At 55.0% G+C, this 19905-nt stretch overlaps 6 protein-coding genes across 6 annotated transcripts; 2 read left to right on the top strand and 4 right to left on the bottom strand.

Moving 5' to 3' along the window:
- Positions 1–962: 962 nt before the first annotated feature.
- PG985_016348 (uncharacterized protein) lies at positions 963–5351 on the bottom strand (the record flags this gene model as incomplete). Its single annotated transcript, XM_066836114.1, has 3 exons — positions 963–1956; positions 2061–3622; positions 3720–5351. 3 exons carry the CDS (start codon positions 5349–5351, stop codon positions 963–965), a joined length of 4188 nt encoding a protein of 1395 aa, XP_066676130.1.
- Positions 5352–5562: 211 nt separating this feature from the next.
- On the bottom strand, positions 5563–6033 carry PG985_016347 (uncharacterized protein; the record flags this gene model as incomplete). Its single annotated transcript, XM_066836113.1, has 1 exon — positions 5563–6033. The coding sequence occupies one exon, from the start codon at positions 6031–6033 to the stop codon at positions 5563–5565; it is 471 nt and encodes a 156-aa protein (XP_066676129.1).
- Positions 6034–6992: 959 nt separating this feature from the next.
- Positions 6993–8858, top strand: PG985_016346 (uncharacterized protein; the record flags this gene model as incomplete). The annotated part of the gene is made up of 1 exon (XM_066836112.1): positions 6993–8858. The coding sequence occupies one exon, from the start codon at positions 6993–6995 to the stop codon at positions 8856–8858; it is 1866 nt and encodes a 621-aa protein (XP_066676128.1).
- Positions 8859–12689: 3831 nt separating this feature from the next.
- Positions 12690–13223, bottom strand: PG985_016345 (uncharacterized protein; the record flags this gene model as incomplete). The annotated part of the gene is made up of 2 exons (XM_066836111.1): positions 12690–13051; positions 13097–13223. The coding sequence occupies 2 exons, from the start codon at positions 13221–13223 to the stop codon at positions 12690–12692; spliced, it is 489 nt and encodes a 162-aa protein (XP_066676127.1).
- Positions 13224–15372: 2149 nt separating this feature from the next.
- Positions 15373–16508, top strand: PG985_016344 (uncharacterized protein; the record flags this gene model as incomplete). The annotated part of the gene is made up of 3 exons (XM_066836110.1): positions 15373–15823; positions 15877–16049; positions 16128–16508. 3 exons carry the CDS (start codon positions 15373–15375, stop codon positions 16506–16508), a joined length of 1005 nt encoding a protein of 334 aa, XP_066676126.1.
- Positions 16509–16991: 483 nt separating this feature from the next.
- On the bottom strand, positions 16992–19794 carry PG985_016343 (uncharacterized protein; the record flags this gene model as incomplete). Its single annotated transcript, XM_066836109.1, has 2 exons — positions 16992–18376; positions 18438–19794. 2 exons carry the CDS (start codon positions 19792–19794, stop codon positions 16992–16994), a joined length of 2742 nt encoding a protein of 913 aa, XP_066676125.1.
- Positions 19795–19905: the final 111 nt, after the last annotated feature.

The raw sequence follows: 19905 nt of genomic DNA, 5'->3' as shown, positions 1-19905 counted from the left end.
GCGTCTCTCCCGCCAGTGTCGAGAAGCAATTCATTGGCGCCTCTTACACATCCCTGAGTACTTCTTTCCCATGATGCTGAATCAGACGTCGCGCCTTACCAGATTTATTCGCATATGTGATGTAAGTGATTTAGGTCCGCGATCGAGAGGGGCTGGCCGACTTCACATCAAACCTGAATACCAACTCCAGTCGTATCACCCACCAGCTGTATCTGGTCTGGTTCGCACTCCATGCAGAAGCTTGGTAGTCCAAATAAGCTGCGGCTCGTGCACCGCCCCGCGCGCTACCGGCATGCGGGGCACCCAACGCCGGGACCCCCACCTGTGACGGCGAAATGCAAAATTGCGCACGGAACTCCCCCGTAGACCAGCATCTTCATTTGAGAATACTCTTTCTCACAAGATTTAAATAGTTTCGTGCCAATCGTCGGCCTCCCCATGCAACTGATGACTATCGTGCGCCTCACGAAGTCGATGCTGGCAAGACGGTCCGCCGGGGGTGCATGACATCGTCAGTAATGTGACAGCTGCAACCCATGCTGGTTCTTTCGAACTCTTGGGGCCGCAAGGGATACAATTGAACCATAGATGTGAACATGGTCAAGGGGTAGCCTGTCGAAGGCGAGAGAGCTTCGAGATAAACAACCGTTGTCACCACATTGGGGACACATCACATTTTGGGGTATCAAGGTCTCAGTGGGATGTCTATCATTGCAGCTAAGGAATGCATCGAGAAGAAGATAAGGCCTCGCCCACAACAAGCGTCGCCAATGGCCTCGGCCATGTAATCATCGCGAAAAGAGGGCATCGCCCACAACATCAGCCCTCCCGGTATCAGTAGGGCGGCTCTGAAATCTAGTGTACAGTCAACGTGCGCATCGCACCAATATTCATCCCCATGTAGCAAATGTCCCAAATATCCGCCCAATGTACAAATCTATCCACGGATGCGTCCTTCTCCGTCATGACCGCGCATGATACAGAGGACCCAGGATTCTGTCGTAGTTCGGAATCGCTGCCGCATACTCCTTCCCCTTCTTCAGTTTCTCGAGGTCCATCGCGATCTCCAAGGCTGGGGCAAAGAAGTTCTCCTTCTCGGCCTCTCTCTTCCGGCGATGGGCTTCCTTGCGCTGTAGATGTGCCTCGACGCCACCCTCGCCGTCCTCGTCGTCGGAGTCCATAACGTACCTCTGAGACAGCTGTCTGGGGCGGGATGTGGCCGGGACATCTTTGTGGGCCTCGGCATGCTTGTCGAGCATCTCCTTGATCCACTCAGCCGAGGGCTCCTGGTAGCAGTCGTGAGATTCATCGAGCTTCTCAAACTCCTGTGCGAGGCTCGACATGCACAGAGCCAGGTCGTCGGTGCTATTCTGCAGCTCCTCTGGGAGCACCATCAGGAGGCGGGCTATGGCCGTGTAGAATTGGCCCAGGCGGCGGTGGCGCATGTCGTTGTACTCCTGGATTGTTCCGGGCGGGTCGATGCCAGGGGCGCACCACGAGTAGCGGTTGAAGGGCTGCGACAGCATGACGCGGATCTGTTCGTAGGCCACAATGCGCTGCAAGTTGGCGCTCGCGAGGTACTTGGGCATGTGCCCCTCGTTGCGCAACACCTCGGCGAACTTTTGGCACATCTTGTTTTCCTGTATGTCGTAGTAGGAGCCGTTGACGCGCAGAATGGTCCACGTGACTGAGTCTTCCTGGCCGACACGGTCAATGCGGCCCATGATCTGAATCAAGCTGGCCACGTTCCAGGTGAATTGAGCAATGATGCCCTTGGAGCAGCAGTGGTGGAGGTTGAGGCCCGACATGTTGGTGGAGGCGTTGAGCACAAAGGCGGCCATGCCGGAATCGGGCGAATTGAACTGCTCCACTACATCCTCGCGGTCTCTGTTGGAATCGGAAGCCCGGATGGAACCGACCTCGTAACCAATCATCTCGAGCATGGCGACGACTTGCCTAGATTCAGACAGATATTAGCCGGGAGTCACGAAATAGCAAAGCCCTGGACAATGATCACGGAGCTAGGACGCGTGACCATAGTCCAGGGAGGGTAAACTTACTGTTGGCAGTACTGGTTGTCGACCATAACCAAGGTGCGCTTCTTCTTCTTCATGTTGGCTGCAACCATTTTGGCAATCTCGGCCAGGATGGGGGATCTCGAGGTTGCCCAGTGAACGGCGCTAGGGCGGTCCAAGGGGAAGGGCATGCCTGTTTTGTCGTAGTCTACTAGGTTGTAGGTGTACATCATGCCGCCATCCGGATCTCTGCTGCGCAGAAGCTCCACCTGCTCGACGCCACAGACCGAAGGCGGTGCCTGCTGGGCGGCCTTGGATTTGCCCTTTCTGGCGCCCGCCTTGGTGGGCTTGCGACCCTGGTAGGTCTTCGCGCCATTTTCCTGCTTCCGGGCGCGCAGGTGAGCAGAATCCAAGAAATTGCTGACGTTGTCTTCGCGGCAAAACACCTCGGTAGTGCGTGCGTCGAAAGCACTCATAAGCAGCATCCGATGGATAGCCATATTGATACGTGGCTTGGCGTCGGCGTCGGAACCGGACCCCGCTTCTCCAGTGTCAGGGAGCGACTCATCACCTGGAGGAGCGACATTGTTGAGCTCCGAGGCCAGCATGTTGGTGTAATGGTGGATGAGGTGCTTGTCCTCATCCTTCTCGTTGAGTCCTTTGAAGAAGAGCTCCTTCATGTAAACTGACTTGGGGGGGATATTCTGACCCGGGAACATTTGCTCCTCCTTTTCGCCAACTTCATTCCCATCCTTGTCTATGATCGGCACTACGACTTTGACGGGATCCTGCATGGTGCGCCGTAGTTGGACCGAGTCCAGACCGGCCTTGTAGATGGCGTCACTCGTGCTGTTGGAGCTGTCGGCGTCGCCGGAAATCTGGGAACTGAACTGAGGGAGGATGGCCCAAGGCTTTTTGCCTGTCTTGACGGCAAACTCCTTCACCTTCTTCATTTGCTCCTGTGTGGCCTCCGGGCTGAAGAGCGATGTGTGTTTTTCGCCCCCGTTCTGATCACAGGCATGGCTGATGTTGTCGAAGTCGTAGCCGTCCTCCAGCACCTCGGGGTTGAAGACTTCTGTGGACATGTTCAGGTCCGAGAAGGCGTGTATCTGGTTCAGCAGTCCTTGGAGATCGCTCATGCGGTTCAGCGTAGGCGTGGCAGTGACCAAAAGCGTGCTCATGCGAGGGAAAACGCGCATCATGCGGGAATAGCCTGATTTCGGGTTCCGCAGCGCGTGGGCCTCATCCATGATGATGCGCTTGAACTTGGCCGTAGGGACCGAGCTGAAGGTCAGACGATAACAAGTGTGCGTCGATACCGTGGCCGTGTTGTCCTCGTCCATCTCGACCTCGCCATCTTCGTCCGCTTCGCCTTCATCAGGCTCGCCCTGCTTGTTGGCGGCTTGCTGAGCGGCTTGCACAGCCTTCGCATCGTCTATTAGCTCCTGAACTTCTGCATTTGCCTCGGCCTCAAGGTCGAGTTCGTCCGTATCTCCCGCCTCTCTGGCCTCGACATGGTCCACTTCAGCCATGTTGTGAGATATGAAGCGCTTGAAGAAGCGGATCTTTGCCGTGGAGTAGGAAGTCAGGTAAAGTTTGAGTCCGTTCTGCGAACAAGTTAGCGGTGGGCTCAGTGAAAGGCATCCCTTGACAATATTCATGGGGGCCGGGCAGCTGACCATGGTCCAGGACTCCATAACTTACCTCAGGTTTGGTGGTGACAACCGCTCTGTCCATGGTCTCCACCATCTCCTGCCACCACTGTGACTTGCTCAGTGTTCTCTTCTGGCGGTCGCCTGTGAACTCGGCGGCAGAACCGTAGTAGCACTTCACGTCAATGAGACCGCCGAACCATTTGGTCACCTCGTTGAAAGTCTGGCCCACAAGGCCTGCCGGCACTACCATCAAGGTCGGGTACGCCTCGATCGGCTCACCCTCGGCCGCCCTGCGCTTCATGTCGAGCCAGTCTAGGATGATGACGCAAATGGCCGTAATGGTCTTGCCAATGCCCACCTTGTTGGCCATCAGAGCGCCGCGCAGAACAGAGTTCTCCATCGTCCATAGCAGGAACGCATCGACGAGCTGGTGGTGCATTACCGTGAAGTCTGGGTTGCCACCTGGGTTGAGTTTCAGGTGCTCGCGTTGCGGCTTGTCCGTGGCGAGGTCGAACTTGGCAAGCACCTCCTTGAAGTTTACCTCCGGGGGGCGCATGTTGCTAGTCATCTTACTCGAAGTCCAGCCCTGTTTTATGACCTGTCTGATACGTGCCTTTGCCTCGTCATGCGACAGCCCCATGGACTCCTGTTGAGCCTCGGCAAGCCTCTCGGCCATGGCCTCTTGCGAAGCCATGAAGCTCCCCATGGTGCCATCCGATTCACAGATGAGGTCATTGAGAATTTCGGCACTTTGCCCATCCTTATGGTAGGTCTTGGGAGCACCGTGACATGCCGAAACCGCCTGCAATGTATTGTCGAGCATGTCTTCCGAGATGGGTGGCAGCCGAAATTCCTCCTTGTCTATCTTTTGACTGGAGGACTTGTTCTTCTTGATGTTTTTGGCACGAAAGGCCTTGCTCTTTCGAGGGGTCGAGCATAAAAATTCCAAGCGAGCATTCATTCGCTTGTCGATCTTTTGGAGTATACCATCCTTCTTGTCCGTGGTAACCTCATCAGCATCCGGGGGCTTGAACTGAGACAGAGCACCGCGGAAGTCGTCTTGGATCTTCTGCAAGGTAGATTGGGGCAACTTCTCGGCCATGTCTCCCGACACGACACCAGTCATGTGGTCAACAGACAGAATGGGGATTCCTGAGACTTTGCCATGGGGCTTGCCGTCTACGATATAGTGTGATGAGGGTCGACGACGGAAATGGATGAGATTGACGCCACCCTGAATCATAGCCAGCCACTGATTCGCGTGGTAGCCATAGTAGTACGGGACTTTGTTCCCCTCTTCTCCATTAACGCGGGCAAATCGTCGCTCGTCAGAGTCGGGACCGGTGGTGGCGAACATCAGTGCACCCAGCACATTGGCCAGAATGGTCGCGCCATGATGTGTGTTGTTTCGCTCATCAACGGGTTGCGAGGCTGGGTCCACATCGCCATTGCGGACGTGGAAGGTCCGGTGTGACTCAATGGTTGAGGCGGCCTCGAGGATACGGTGGACGCCACTATACTTGGAACGCTCACTGAGCATGGCCGGTATAGATACCCAGCTGGGGGTGCCGGGATGTGGGTGCCAGTTGTCGAGTCGCAGGTGCTCAAGGTCACCGAAGAAGTCTGTGCCTGCAATACAAGTTAGCACCGATCGGAGAGACGAAAGGCATCCCGGGACCATGGTCAAAGATCCAGGGCGGCGCAGAGGGCAGCGCATTCCGTGACCATGGTCAGGCCAAAACAGGTGACCATAGTCCAGGACTGGAAAAGCTTACCTTGAGTGTCAAGCCAGGTGTATAATGCTGCCAAGGAGGCAAATCCAAGGAGGGAGGCAGATAGATCATTGCCCGGAAAGTTGGCGGAGATGGTGTGAATGATGGTCTGGCCTTTGATTATGCTGCTATGGCCAGACTGTACCTTTCGACGTGTGGGCTCCCCCCATCGTTGGGATCGCGCTTGGGTGGCTCCTGGTACTTCCAGTCCCAATCCCACCAGTTCAGGTTCACGCCCAGGCTCTTCACGTTCTGAATGTCGTAGTTGGTGCCTCGGACCCGGGCTCTCTTGGCATCCTCGCTGTACTTTGTGATATTCTTCACGGCATTGTCAATCTCTTCATCTGTAGCAGGTGTCCACTCATGAGTGGGCAGTGGCTGGATGTCGTTGAGATCCCGGCTGTTGAAGAAGGGATAGGTGGCGTCGTCGGGTTGCACCTCTTGCTGCAGCTTCTGTTTCTTCCTACGCAGCTTAGCCTGCTTTCCGGTCGGGGCTGGGGACGATGCGGAATCGGCTGCGGGAGAGGAAGTGGATGCAGCAGTCGGCGACGATGCCGGCTGGTCGTCCACGCGCTTGCGCTTGGGAGGCATGGCTAGTGCGAGTCCAGGACTATAGTCGAGAAAGTCGGGTGGTGCGAGTCCAGGACAATGATCACGGAGTCGGGTGGCTCGAATCCAGGACAATAGTCACGGAGTCGGGTGGCTCGAATCCAGGACAATGGTCACGGAGTCGGGTGGGGTGAGTCCAGGACAATGATCACGGAATCGGGCGTCGTTGTAAACCGGAATGAACCGGAATGGACCGCGAATAGACCGGAATGGACCGGGCGGGTGAATATTGTGGTAAGAGTGTTGGAGGAAATGGGTTAAATAGGTGGTGGGAAATTGAGGTAAGGTAGTCAGTCGCCGTAGTAAGCAGGCAATAGACCGGAATGGACCGCGAGTAGACCGCAATGGACCGGGCGGGTGGATTTGTGGTAAGAGTGTTGGGGGAAGTGGGTCAAATCGGTAGCAGGAAATTGAGGTAAGGTAGTCAGTCGCCGTAGTAAGTAAGCGGGCAATGAACCGGAATGAACCACGAGTAGACCGCAATAGACCGGGCGGGTGGATATTGTGGTAAGAGTGTTGGGGGAAAGTGAGTCAAATCGGTGGTAGGAAACAGTGGATCGGCAATTGACAGGGCCCTGCTATCTTGACCGGGTACTGGGGCAGAAAATGGAGGAAGTTTAGTGACCTGGGGATTGTTCAGTAGGTAATTTTGGCAGAAATTTTGGCAGAAATGGCAAGCAGCAATTAGTTGATTGTTGTGGTGGATTGATTGACTAGGCCCAATCTAACATTCAAATTTCCACCTTCACATCCTTCTCACATTCACAAACATTTCTGCGGTCCTGTCTATTCCTGCCAACTCCCGGTCTATTCCTGCCAACTCCCGGTCTATTCCCTGCCAACTCCCGGCCGATCTCCCGATCATTGTCACGGGGTGCGTAACTGCAAGGCCCCGGCCAACCCTCCTCAACCCGACTACAACACCCGATTATAGTCACGGAATGCCGAAATCCAAGGACCTGTCCCAATACTGTGACCGGATCTCTCAAGGTCCGGTCAGGTACTTCTACCGCAAGACGGAACCTTTCGGATTCCTCAGTCAGTGGTACCCCAGCGGCTTCAAGGACGACGAGAAATTTCCCGGCATCTACTTTCCCACCGCCGAGCACTACATGCACTACAGCAAGGCTATCCTTTTCGGCGACAAGAAGACCGCCGACAAGATACTGGCGCTCGATGCTGGCCATGCCAACCGGGCTTTGTCTACCGGCAGACAGGTCAAGAACTTTGACACCAAGGTGTGGGACAAGCACAAGAGGGAGATCGTGTTCCGAGGCAACTACTTGAAGTTCTCCAGCCCAGATGCTGCGGATATCCGAGAACAACTGATACGCCTCAAAGGCCACTTTCTGGTGGAGTGCTCCCCGACAGACGCCATATGGGGCATCGGCTACAGCCTGGAAGACTCCAAGAAGGTCTCCCCATCGAAGTGGGGCAAGAACCAACTGGGCTGGACACTCATGTCCGTGTGCAACGAGATCGCCAGGGATGCTGGCAATGGCGAGCAGTCCGATCAGCCCGATCAGCCTGCACCTGCCGGTCCATCTCAGCCTGCTGCCGACAACCAAGTTGGCGAGCCCGAGGATCCCAATGACGAGGAAGAAACCACGGACGATAGCGATGACGAGAAGTGGCTTGAAGAGGAGCAGAACCAGCAGGGATACACGGGCGTACGAGACGATGAAGACGATGAAGACGATGAAGACGATGAAGACGATGAAGACGATGAAGACGATGACGACGATGAAGACGATGACGGTGGAGTAAAGCTCTCCAAACTCGATCACGACCAGTCGGAAGAAGACGATGACGACATGTCAAACAGCGCTGGCCCTTCTACACGAGCCCCCATCACGCCTTTCACCAAGCATGTTGGCCGGAAGTTCACCCCGGTAGTCAAACCTCGTCAATCCGGGCTCATCCAGCGACCTGGTGCCCTATCAATCAATTACTATCGGGTCCCCCAGGAGTCTGAGAAGGAGAACACCTCTGAAGTTGAGGATGGTAATGCCTCTGGCAAGGACAGTTCCCCTGGTCTCTTCTCGGAGGCTGATGCTGATGAAGACGCGGTGGGCCAGAACAGTGTGGATGCCGGCCGACATGAGGAGCCGACCAAGACGAGCAAGGGGCTCGACGTGGAGGAAGATTTGGTCGTCATGGAAGATGTCGTGGCGGCTCCCGTTCCGCCGTCTGAGTTCGTCAAGCCGGAGGATCACGAGAAGGAGGGTTCCCCGGAGCCTCACGCTGCCGGAGACGATCTTGGTGCCAAACAGGACGACGCGGATGAACAAGGTGACTTGGAGCACGGAGATATCAGCGATTCGATGGATATTGACGTGCCAGCCACTGTGGCCGAGCTGGAGGGTGATGGGGCTGTTCAAGAGCCTTCACAGAACCTACCAGATGATGAAGCTGCGGCGACCCATTCTCTGGGCACCGGAGTCAAAGCCCAGGGAGATCACGTCAAGATCGAACCAGCCCTGGAGGCTGCCACCAGCGCCGATGCGCCTCCCGCCTCCGCCGAATCGCTACCAACAGCCGATGCATCCAAGGACGTCAACCAACAAGACCCGGAGCGAGAGACTCCGACGACGACGACCGGACGAGTGCTACGTTCGCACACAGCCGCCCCTAGCAACAAAAACAAGAAGAGTCAGGCCATCGATCATTCATCCGACGAGCTATCAGACCAAAACAACGAGAATGATGGCGACGATGACGGGGACTATGGTCGCGCGACCAAGAAACGAAAGACTCCTGGTGGCCGTGGTGGTCGTGGTAGCCGTGGTCGTGGTGGCCGCAAGTGAGAGGAACGAGTACCACGTTTTCAGCTTTGCTATTTCTGATTGACAGAAGCTTTGACGATTTTGAGAAGAACGAACACGGACGCAGATAGCATCATGACGCCTGCCAACAAGAAGCAGGGAATTTCATGATAGATAGATCCCAATTTGACATCGTGGCTTTAATTCTTGATTCTCCATCCCTTGACCATGTTTTTGTGAAATTTTTCTTGACCATGGTCCAGGTATGCTTTTCGTGAATCGGTCTCCTGGCCGATCAACCGCTTTGTTCATTCATTTCCATTCTATCTGACACCGAGAATGTAGGCGGGCTTCCAGCTGCTGGACCAAGTAATTCTATTGATACCATTGGCAGCTTATATTCCCCACCGGCTTCAGTGATCTTGCCGTCCCTGGACTATGGTCGCGTCGGCCGTCAGGCTGATAGGAGTCATGATGATCTACAAGCCGAGATTGTTGATTTGATCCTCCAAGATTGAGGATGCCCGGTTCATATTACCACCGTTGGTATAGAGTGATTGCTTTCGACATGTTCCCAGCGCAATCTCGAACCCTGCCCAGAAAGTTCTGTGGCCCCTGGACCTGCATCGAACGTGTCGAGGTTCAGCCATACCAGCCATACTGGCATTCATAGCCGTCTTTTAAACCGACATATTCATACTGATCCATTTAATGAAATCAGAGACGAGCGAGATACCCAAATGCAATCATTGCGGGTCAGATCTAGATTCCACTCGACTGATCGTTTGTTTTCCAATCTGGACTATGCTTGGCTATTCAGCCGGATGGGACTGTTCAAATGCGAAGCCAATATTGATCCATTGAGGTCAACAGCGACTTCTCGCTGCATGGCTATCAAGATGAATGAGGACTTGATCTAGTTGCTACATTAGAACAGACAGATATTGGCATAAGGCAGCCATGCGAGACCACGGATTTCTACGCGCGTTCGCGTTTGGCGTAGCTTCATGGGACACCAGCCGAGATGCAACATGCGTCTAGTTACCCGCGGCTGAATCGAAATACGGAGGCCAACCACGACGGCTAGGAAGATCGACTAACCATTTCGGCCTGTCTCGACGTCCGCGGTGGAAGGGAAATACAACACCCGGCTGAATCATACGTACGGTGCACCAAGTTAGACATCTTGGCTTTCATCTACCAGGTGTCAGACGATTCAGCCAGAGGCATGTCTTTGCGAACAGCCCTAGGTGTTGGCGCGGTGCTGGTTCGCGACATGGTGGCTTTTCAAGACAACAGACACGTGACTAAGTAGTATGCATAGGGGTATGACAGAGGAAATTTCGGCGCCGGTGAAGCAAGGTGGTATGGCATTACTTCCATATTCAAGTATGGACACAGAAAGTGAAACTTCAAAGGTTTACAATCAGGGGTTTGCGATGGATTGGCGAAGACATATTTGCATGCATATCAGAGAACACTGTCCGCCGCTCATATATTTGATGAAACCTTGCGACCTTCAGGTCTCTGGTCATAGCTAGCTTTGGCTTATGTTGAAAGTCAAAGATCCAAAAACAACCGTACATTCCGCCGTTGGGAAATGAACCAAGTGTCAGCCCAAGATCGGCTAGAACTTGAAGCACGCGCCCAATTAGCTAGTCCAGCATTCCTTGATAAGGGGTGCTGCCATGAAATTATCAACTTCACTCCTCTTATCAGAAAGCAAGGGTTCTGGATATCACGACTGCATCATTGAGCTTTAGAGCGGGGCGGTTACTGCAAGCTTCTTGTATCTCATCACACTTGAATCTCACGATTTGGTCACACCTGCCAGACAACCTTGACTGCTGTTTCAATCCTAGGCGTGGTACTGTAAATGTGAACCAATTTGCACATGAGGGTCAGATGGTGACATTGCGTTTGCCGCATCGGCGGTCAACCTTCGCTCAGGTCCTGCATCCTTTTTGCCAAACACTATCAGCATCCAGGAGCACTGTACGACGAAGGAGGAGGTGTCGTCGACGTTGAGAACGAAAGCACAATCATGGGGATCTGGCAAGGATAGATTGGCTCCAGTAGTCAACGTGAAGTCGGCTCTTCACCCGCAAGTCGTGTTGGATTATCTAAAAGGCTGTCACAACTGCAGGCTCACTCTTGGTGGCCCAACGACATAGCTAGTAATCGATAAGAGCACATGGGCACGGCGAGTCGAAAGCCAAGAGGACAATATCTCTGACAGCCATGCGAGCCGCAATTGTTCCCGGCAGCCATCACCTCAGTGAAAGAGGCATCAGATGTAAGGGTGGTGCGGCCCAGACATTACATGACCCCAAAAATATACTTGATCTTCCATTGGACCTAGACTGTTGCGGTGAAACTCACCAGCCCGAGCTAATTGCGTCTGTGCAGTGAGCTGACATGGCCATTTGCCATCGCGAAAGTAGCAGGATGTGTGTCTTTTGATTTGCGTCTTTTGATCAAAATGCTGCAGGGAGTTGGGTATTCGTACAAGCCAGTCCTTTGCCGACCCTGAGAAATGAAACTAGCTAAGCACATCACTCCTGATATCAAGGTCCAACCAACATTTCAAGGGGCTTGACCCTCAGGAGCACTAATACACCGGAACCCTCGCATCTCGCAATCATCTCCACTGTCTACTAGTTGATCTCGAGCAAGATCGACGAATCTCTCATGCACACCGTGTGTGGTATTCAAGTTGAACAAGAAGCTGAACCGATCGATATGGAGTAGAGGCATCCAGGCGCCGTGACTTGAGCTCACCGGGGTGGTGGTTGAAGTACTGCCGGACGAGCAAGGATAACGGGCAGCGTCCGGCTGAATCCTGACAAGACGAATTTGAAACGTGGCGAGCAAGGCTTTCCTTGCCTTGGTGAGTGCGTCGTTACTCGATCGGATTCTCTATATCCCGTGGAGGCTGTTAGTTGAAGGAACAGCGCAGCGCTCCCAGTTTCTGATCGGGACCGCAATGGCCGAGCTCCAGGAGAACAAGGAGAGGAAGTGAACGACGCTTCCTGCCCATACGATACCAAGAGCAAGGCTGGCGCTGTTCTTAAGTGACCCTGACCCCGACGTATCTGCAGTGGTGGCCACAGCCTTGATGGTGCCTTATCACTCCACTCGAGTCCTCTGGGGAGGTGACCATTGATGACCGGTCTCTTCTCTCTTTCGGTCGCCTACTTCTCCCCATGACTCCGTGGGGATCCGTGCTCTTGGTTCTCCACCACCGCCGGGGCTCCCACAACCAGCAATACAACAGACCTGGGACTCTCCTTGTGGGGTCATCGAACGTCAGCGTGACTGACAGTAAGTGCCGAGGACAGTCGTCAGACCAAGATGAGCGCCATGAACGAACCAACTCTGGACTATTACTCCCCTCGATCAGTCTTCCACCGCTCAGGGAAGTGCTGAAACACAATGATGATGTAGATGCTCAGCAAGAGGTCCCGGACATAGTCCGAGGCACATCCGCGAGCGGTAAGTCCTTGAAGCAAATGAGCATCACCGTGCTAGAGGAGTCCACCGAAAAGACTCTACCGCGTGGCACAGGTGGACCAGTCATTCTACGGGGCTTGCGCATCCAAATGTTGCATCAAAACGGGCCGGGAAACAGATGAGGGGGGAGGAAGGGGGTAAATACATGATCAGAAACCGCCAATCACTCGGCGCAACCTGCTAGACCATGTCACCCTTGCCCATTGTGGATTGGGAGTCATGTTTGTCCCAAATTCAGGATTGAAATGGTGCACAAGTCATACGCAAAACATAAGAACTTTATCCCGATCAAATACATGGGCGAAGGCGGCTACGAGATGCCGACCCGTGGTCCATGATCGTTGATCCAGTCTCGACCCGTCATGCCATCATGTCGGCATGCTCTGAGACGAGACAGACGCAACAGAGGCATGTTTCCAATCCATCAGCGATGAGCAGTTCCAACAAGGCGAAGAATGAACGCAACCAATGCCCACGAGTTATAGAACCATTGGCGAAGTTGCCTCCCGACTTTGGAATGGCGATCAACACAACGAAGGTTGAGGTACGGTTGTCATCGTGCGACACTACAGGGGCTGTGGCGAGAGTGTCGGCTCTCGTAGCAGCAAATACATTGAAGTTGGGCAGTTCGATGATGGTCTTGGCAGTGGCAGCAACCCCAATGACCCTTTTGAAAAGGTGATAGGCTTTGCCTACTCGGACGAGGCCAATGGCAGCGGACCCTGCATCGTCTGCCGTGAGTTGACGAGCGAATGTCTTCTACTTACGCGTTTGAATTTGGAAAGCACGATTCCATCCGATTTGAATAGAACAAATCTCAATGGTGAGCCTCAGCTGATTGCCGATTTCCCAACTGGTAGACGGTATTGCCCAGAGGTTTCGTAGGTTGCGCATCGTGAGAATCAACCGACGATTTGTAACCTGTTCATCTTGTTCAGTAGTCCAAGTACAAGAATGGACGCGGGAGGGAGGCCACCGCCAAATTTGGGATGCACCGAGCAGAGCTCCGGCCAGTGCCCAATCGCGTATTTATCGCATCTGCACTCCGTAAAGTTACTTGGCTTGGGAACCTGGAACCCCGAGAGGCCAGTATCACAGTTACTCAGTTCCTACTCTGGTGTCTACCTGGCTGCATATCCGACTCGGCTGCATTCACAAAGGTACACGTGCCGGGGAGAGCCAAGAAAGTAGTAATAGTTGATTAGACCTCATCTCTACCGGCTCGGTTGAAGAGTGGTTTTCCATGACTATGCGGGGAAGAGGGAATAGAGCAGGTCAGACCTGGACAAGTTCACAGGTCACGAGATCTTCACAGGAAGAGCCCGGAGCTGAGCCACGTGAAGGCCAAGTAATGTTGCTTGTCGTGATCCGACGACGTCTTAATTGTGTGGTGTAATTGGTCCTGGCTCCCATCTTTGGCGACTCGGGCGGCTTGCTAACCAGTGCAAGGCTCGTTTCCATCACTACAGGAGAGGATGACAGAGTGTGCCCGCTACTGATTCGGGATAGTGGCGGGATACAAGAGGGGAACTGTCTAAATCTGGGGCATAGCAAACCCAAATGCGAAACTTCGGGTCCTCATGGTGAAGATAGTCAGTGAGTAGATCCGGGGTCATCAATGCGCGGTAGGGTCGCGAAGCAGGAGAGCATGCAACCCCTTTTGGGAACCAATGGGAGCAGTCTCACCGGGTGGCACGTGCGGAGTCGCTGTTTCATGGTGTGTGTGTGTGTAAGTAACCACGCTCATACGCTCCATGCAGTGCCATCTAGATTCGCCATCAGTGCGCTGGGGACTGAGGCCGGCAATGGGACAGGGATAATGACAAAGACACCAAGGGGGCAAGAGGAACAGCGACCAGACATCCCGTCAGGATTGAGTGATTTGGTCGACAACAGTCAAACCGCGCTTTGGCTGAGCCGCCCAGATCAGGAATCGTCATGGCCAGGCGATTATCTAGAGAGTAGGTAGATGTGACCGAGGTTGATGTGTAAAGCCTTCTAGGTGGACAGCACATGAAAGCAAACGTCCTGCTGTGGCTGTGATTAGGTATATACCTGGTGCGCCAAGGCCAGGTTGCCGTGGTTGAACAGGAAGTGTGGCAAGACGCAATCTTCCACGAGTTTCAATTGAAACACTTGCAGCTCTGGACCCGGATCCCGGACGACTGACATCGCGGGAGGACGTCAATGTCATTCTTGATCGGCACGCTGGACCATGTCACTTTGGAGCCAGCCCCACGTATATGCGGTTCTTGAGTCGCTGTCGTTACATCGGATTGGCTGACCCTCCCGGGGCCTCATGATGTCCAGGGGCGGCCACGGTGCGCCTCCGACGAAGCTGACGGTAGCTGGTTAGCCTGGAATGCCCAATATTCTGCAGCATTGTTCCACAAAGTCAATGGCGAGTGTGACGGACAAAAGACAAGAAGAACCACAAATCCAATCTCCCGCAAGTTCCATCTATCTATGATGATGGGCCAAACGAGTGCTCTATCTAACGAACGACTGGAACCGGAGAACGCTGCTACGAGGTGGTCTGTCAGCCAATCGGTTGGCCATCCAGAACATACCCAGCAGCCGCAATGCTCAATCGAAACGTACTCGAATCCAGACCAAACTCCAATTCCTACCTCGTCACACTCAATTAATTGAAGAGACAATGGGGGTATTCTCCCCTCCGTTGGTTGTGGCAATTTCCAGTAAACAATCAGACGCGCAGTTGAGCAGTAAACAAATAGCCATGAATTGGAATTGAAATGAATCCCAATCCAGTTTGCGATTGTACCTTGCCACCAATCAATCTGGAAATTCCTAATCGACTTTGCCATTTTGCGACGCCAAGTTTGGAAATTTCACTTTCTTCCCTCTTACCTCTTACCACTTTCCACCAGCCCTGCCCATTCCCTGCCCATTCCCTGCTTGTTCCTGCTTATTCCTGCTTATTCCCTGCCCATTCCGTCTCCCCATTGATCCGACGGACCAACAGACCGCCAAGCGCGTGATCGTAGTCAAGGAGTCAGTTCCGGCCACCTCAAACGTCGCCATGGCCTCGAAGTCGACCGGGTGCTTGCCGCGCTACGAAGGCGAGACGGACGATGAGAACAAATTGGAGCAAGAGGAAGACCTGGAGCACGAGGAAGCCAAACCTAAACCGAAGCGCGCCCGTACTAGTTCCGAGACCGGCGACCAGCCAGCAAAGCGACAGCAAGCAAAGCGACAGCAAGCAAAGCGCCAGCACGCGGAAAAGGGTGGCCCAGCCCCCGCATCCAACATGCTTGCATCCAAGGGCCCGGGAAGGAAGGAGTCTACCAAGAAGGGCCCGAACTCGGTCAGGATCCAGAAGCCATCGGCGGCGGCCAAAAAGATACTGAACGATGGAGAGGGTTCACAGGCTGAGAATGACACACGATGCGCGAACTGTTGGCGTGGCCTCAACGCTGGAAGAGGACGGGCCACCAATTTCCACCCGTTTCGGCGATGTATGAGGGCCTATTGTAAGCAGTACACATTGTCCCTCGTGCAGGTCGTCTCCACTAACCATACTCAGCCGCAAATTGTCTTTACACCAAGGCAATTCACGCAACCACCGAGCAGATGCCCGAAGAGGTGGGCGATCTGCATGATCTGGAGAGAAAGATGGAGGCGGCACGGCTAAAGATGATTGCGGCCAATTGCATCTCGGAAGACGCCACCCATTACTGGTACGACGCGAAACACCCTGTAAGTACTGGCACTGCCTCGTGACACGTCAGCCCGGTTCTTCCACTGACCTGAGTTTCGCAGGACGTTGCTGCCTAGATCGAAGCGACTCAGAAGGCGTACGACCTGGCCATGGAGTTGTTGAAGGAGAGAGAGGACAAGAAGACCAAGGAGAAAACACCCGTGAAGCCCCAGGCTCAAGTCGACTCTGCTGATACCGCAGGATCCCAAGATGATGATGTCGAGCCTGCTATCGAGCCTGCTGTCGAGCCTGCTGTCGAGCCTGCTGCTGCCAAGCCTGATGATGACGAGAACCAGGTCTCATCAGATACTACCACACTGCTGCAGCAGCTCGTGAAAGGGGTGAAGGAGAACAACGCGATCCTCAAGACGATTGCTGACAACGGCGCGGAGGGAAACAACTTGATGCGACAGCTTCTGGAGAACACCAAGCGTAACGGGGAGCCGGACCGAAAGTGAATCGGATTTGGCCATGGGTTTCGGCGGTGGACCTCGACGGAGGATTGAAATAGGGTGCATCCCATGACCATGGTCACGGGTTGGCGCACGCGGCATATATCTGCGTATTTGTTGTTTGGCGAGGTTTATGACAGAGTCGACTGGTGATCTGATTCCCAGGTAGTTGCTATTCGTATTTCGACTCAGTTACAGGCTCAAATGATATTTCTTTCTCCAAATCCCGTGTTACCAGGCATTTGATCGTGAGAATCCTGCCACACGCCGCAGTCCGGAACTATGGTCAGGCAAATGAAGTGACCATGGTCACGGGATGTGAATGCGAGATACGACAGTTAGATTGACTAAAAGCTATGGACAATCTAAAGAACACGTCTTCTCAGCCACGATGCTAATGTCCACACATGAGCCCATAACCCGATATCATCCCAATAGTTTGACCCATTACTTAGCAACCCACCCGCCCAATCCGCCCACGCGTTGCCTTCATTCATTCATGTCCCTGTTGGCGTCGCCTGCTATCACGCGGATTTCCGGTGCGAAGGTCCCGGTGACCAGCTCTTGGACCAACTGGCCAGGGACCTCGTCATCGGCGACTTTGGGGAACATGTCCACCAGTTCGTCCCATAGGCCCTCGATGGCCTTGATTTCCTTGCCAAGCCAGGCCGCTCGCAAGCACCGGGGGACCTCCCTGTGCTTCAAGTACACGTGCTCGATGATGCTACGGAGACTGCTGTACGGACGCTTGGAGGGGTTGGTCTGATCGCGCTCCGTGGTCGAGCGACACTGGTAAAAGCCAATGTGGCACAGTTCGTAGCGGTACCCGACTGACTTGTCACGAACGACCTGCAGGCTGTTTCGGTCACCAGACGGACGTCCGGTGAACGCTCGCCACGGGGAAAGGTCGAGAGGGATGCCTTGCGCATGGGTCATGAAGTCCGTGACTCTGGCGAGGAGACCGTCGAGGTCCGACATCTTGGGCGCCCGGGAGTAGGTCGCGAGCGACTCGACCTCGTGGTGGAAGAGCCAGGCGATCTTCAGGTTGTCCCGCCACATCGGAGGCAGCTTGAGGTCGTACCACTCCCCGGCAGAGTAGTACTTGAAGTTCATCTGGTCTCTGCTCAAGGCATTGACGTACCGGCAGTCCTGCAGGAACATGTCACCGTGTTCATGCATGAGCCAGTTGTAATCTCCATGCTGGAGGCCGCGACCGACCAGCGCGGGGGCGATGTAGTCCTTCTTGAGCGGCAAGGTGAGGCCAGCGTTGACGTTGAGCCACTCGAGGACGAAGGCGGCGTCAAACTCCATGTTGCATTCGTCGACCGCGCAGGGGGGAGAGGCGCCACATGTGCACTCTGCCAAATGTCCCTGTCCGCGCTGAAAGAGGAGCCGGGCCTTCCGGAAACAGTCCTCGCGGCCCTGATTGACGTCGAGGGGCTCCAGGTGGACGTGTTCGATCTTGAAACACCACTTGTTGCCGCATAGGTGGGAAAACGTGATCCAATTGGCTTCCGGGAGCTGCTGGGAGTCGATGTACTCGCGAACTTGTGCCTTGAGCTGGAAGCGGATCGCGTGGAAATAAGGGAACGTCTTGCGGCAGTGCTTGCAGCCGTAGGATCGCTGCCAGCGCTTACGCTGATTGCGGAGGCCGGACACGAGCTGCAATCCGGGATGGATAGGCCACGCGTACAGGGTGAAAGGGAGGAAGGTGATGCAGGTACTGCACGCATCGCTCGAGTAGGACTCGACGATGTCCTTGGCCACGCGATGCTCCTTCTGCAGGTCGTCCCAGATGCAGTCTGCTTGGTGGCGGTAACCTCGCTGGCAGCGCGTTTGCTTCGATCGGTTCTCGGGGCCGTGGATGGGTTCGTCTAGCCGGCGCTCAAGTCAGTACATGCAACATCAAACGGACCAGCGGCCAGGGATGCATACCCTTGTCATCGTCAGGCTCAGGCTCAGGCTCCGAGTCGGTGGCCAGATCGCCCGTCTGACGGGACTTGGGAGGTGATCTGGATAAGGCCGAGGAACGATGTGGCGCCGGGGGGCGAGGCGGCGCCCGAACCGGTGAGGCAGGCGACTTTGGAACGACAGGTCGATTGGGAGCCTCTGCCACATGGAGCTCCCCGCCAGGGGCTCGGGCCTCGGCCAGCTTGGCGACGTGGGCGTCGGTGAGGTGTTTGTCCTCCGGGGACAGCTTGGTGGACAAGTCGTAAATGTGCAAGGCAAGGACTGGCGTGACCCGTTCGAACTTGATGCCCTCCTTCTCGAACTTCAACTTCTTGTGCAACTTGCCGACCAATTGGGTCTCGAACTGGTCCATGGCGCGCTGCACGCCCCGAATCTTGCGGTCCAGAGATTCTCGTAGAACGTCCGGCACCAAATCCCCAGCCAGCGCGGCTGTGTGCTCGGCCAACTTGGCGCGGTGTTCTTGCCACAGCCCAGTGTGTTTGTCGATGCTTGCAAAGGCGTCGATGGAGGTGTCAGGTGCGTGGCTCTTGGGCGGTGCGCGCGCCACAACCCGTGACAATGGTTCTGGGTGCGGGCCGCCGCCGCCGCCGCCGTGGTGCGTGTGGGAACCCCGTGACGATAGTCCTGGATTCGGGCCGCCGTCGCAGTGAGTGTGGGTGCCCCGTGACCATGGTCCTGGGTTCGGGCCGCCGCCGCCGTCGTGGGTATGGGCACCCCGTGACGATAGTCCTGGATGCGGACCGCCGTCGCCGTGAGTGTGGGCACCCCGTGACCATGGTTCCGTTGGGCGAGGAGGACGTGACGATAGTCCCGGAGTAGACGGTGCCCAGGACGCATGTGATGCTCCATATCCATGGCTGTGGTAGCCGTGGCCATGGTCCCAGGATCCTGGGGGGGTCATCTGGTAAGGAGAGGCGTAATGATTGGAGGTGATGTAGATAGGAGCCGATGTCTGCACATGGCCAAGTCGCCAGCTGGTGCTCATGTGGGTACCATCAGGGGGAGCGGACCCGGGAGGGGTGGTCATCTGTGCCACTGGTGCAGGTGGGTGGAAGTGGGCGGCAGGCTGTGTCGAGATATGCTGCCATGCCATGACACTCTCCTGGGTTCCTGGTGGGGGCAAGGGCAGCTGAGTCGGCACTGGTGGGCGCAAGGGCAGCTGAGTCGTCACTGGTGGGCGCAAGGGCAGCTGAGTCGGCGCGGGTGGCGGGCGACGAGGGCCACGCGCAGGTGAGGCGGCCCTTCGTTTCCTCCGGGCGAGAAACTTGCCGCGAGGATCAAGGAACTGTTGCTCATGTTCAGGTTCTGTTTCGGAATCCATCTTGAAAGAAAAGTGTAGAGATTGAAAGAGTTTGTTCAGAGTTGATTCAGAGTTGGTTCAACGTTGGAATAAGAAGCTGGCTAGATCGCGGCTATTGCAGGCACTGAGTTG

The sequence above is a fragment of the Apiospora marii genome (genome assembly GCF_038362585.1).
Source record: "Apiospora marii strain CBS 49790 chromosome Unknown utg000014l_segment0_segment0, whole genome shotgun sequence".
NCBI lineage: Eukaryota > Fungi > Ascomycota > Sordariomycetes > Amphisphaeriales > Apiosporaceae > Apiospora > Apiospora marii.
This window is presented reverse-complemented; position numbering and strand designations above follow the sequence as displayed.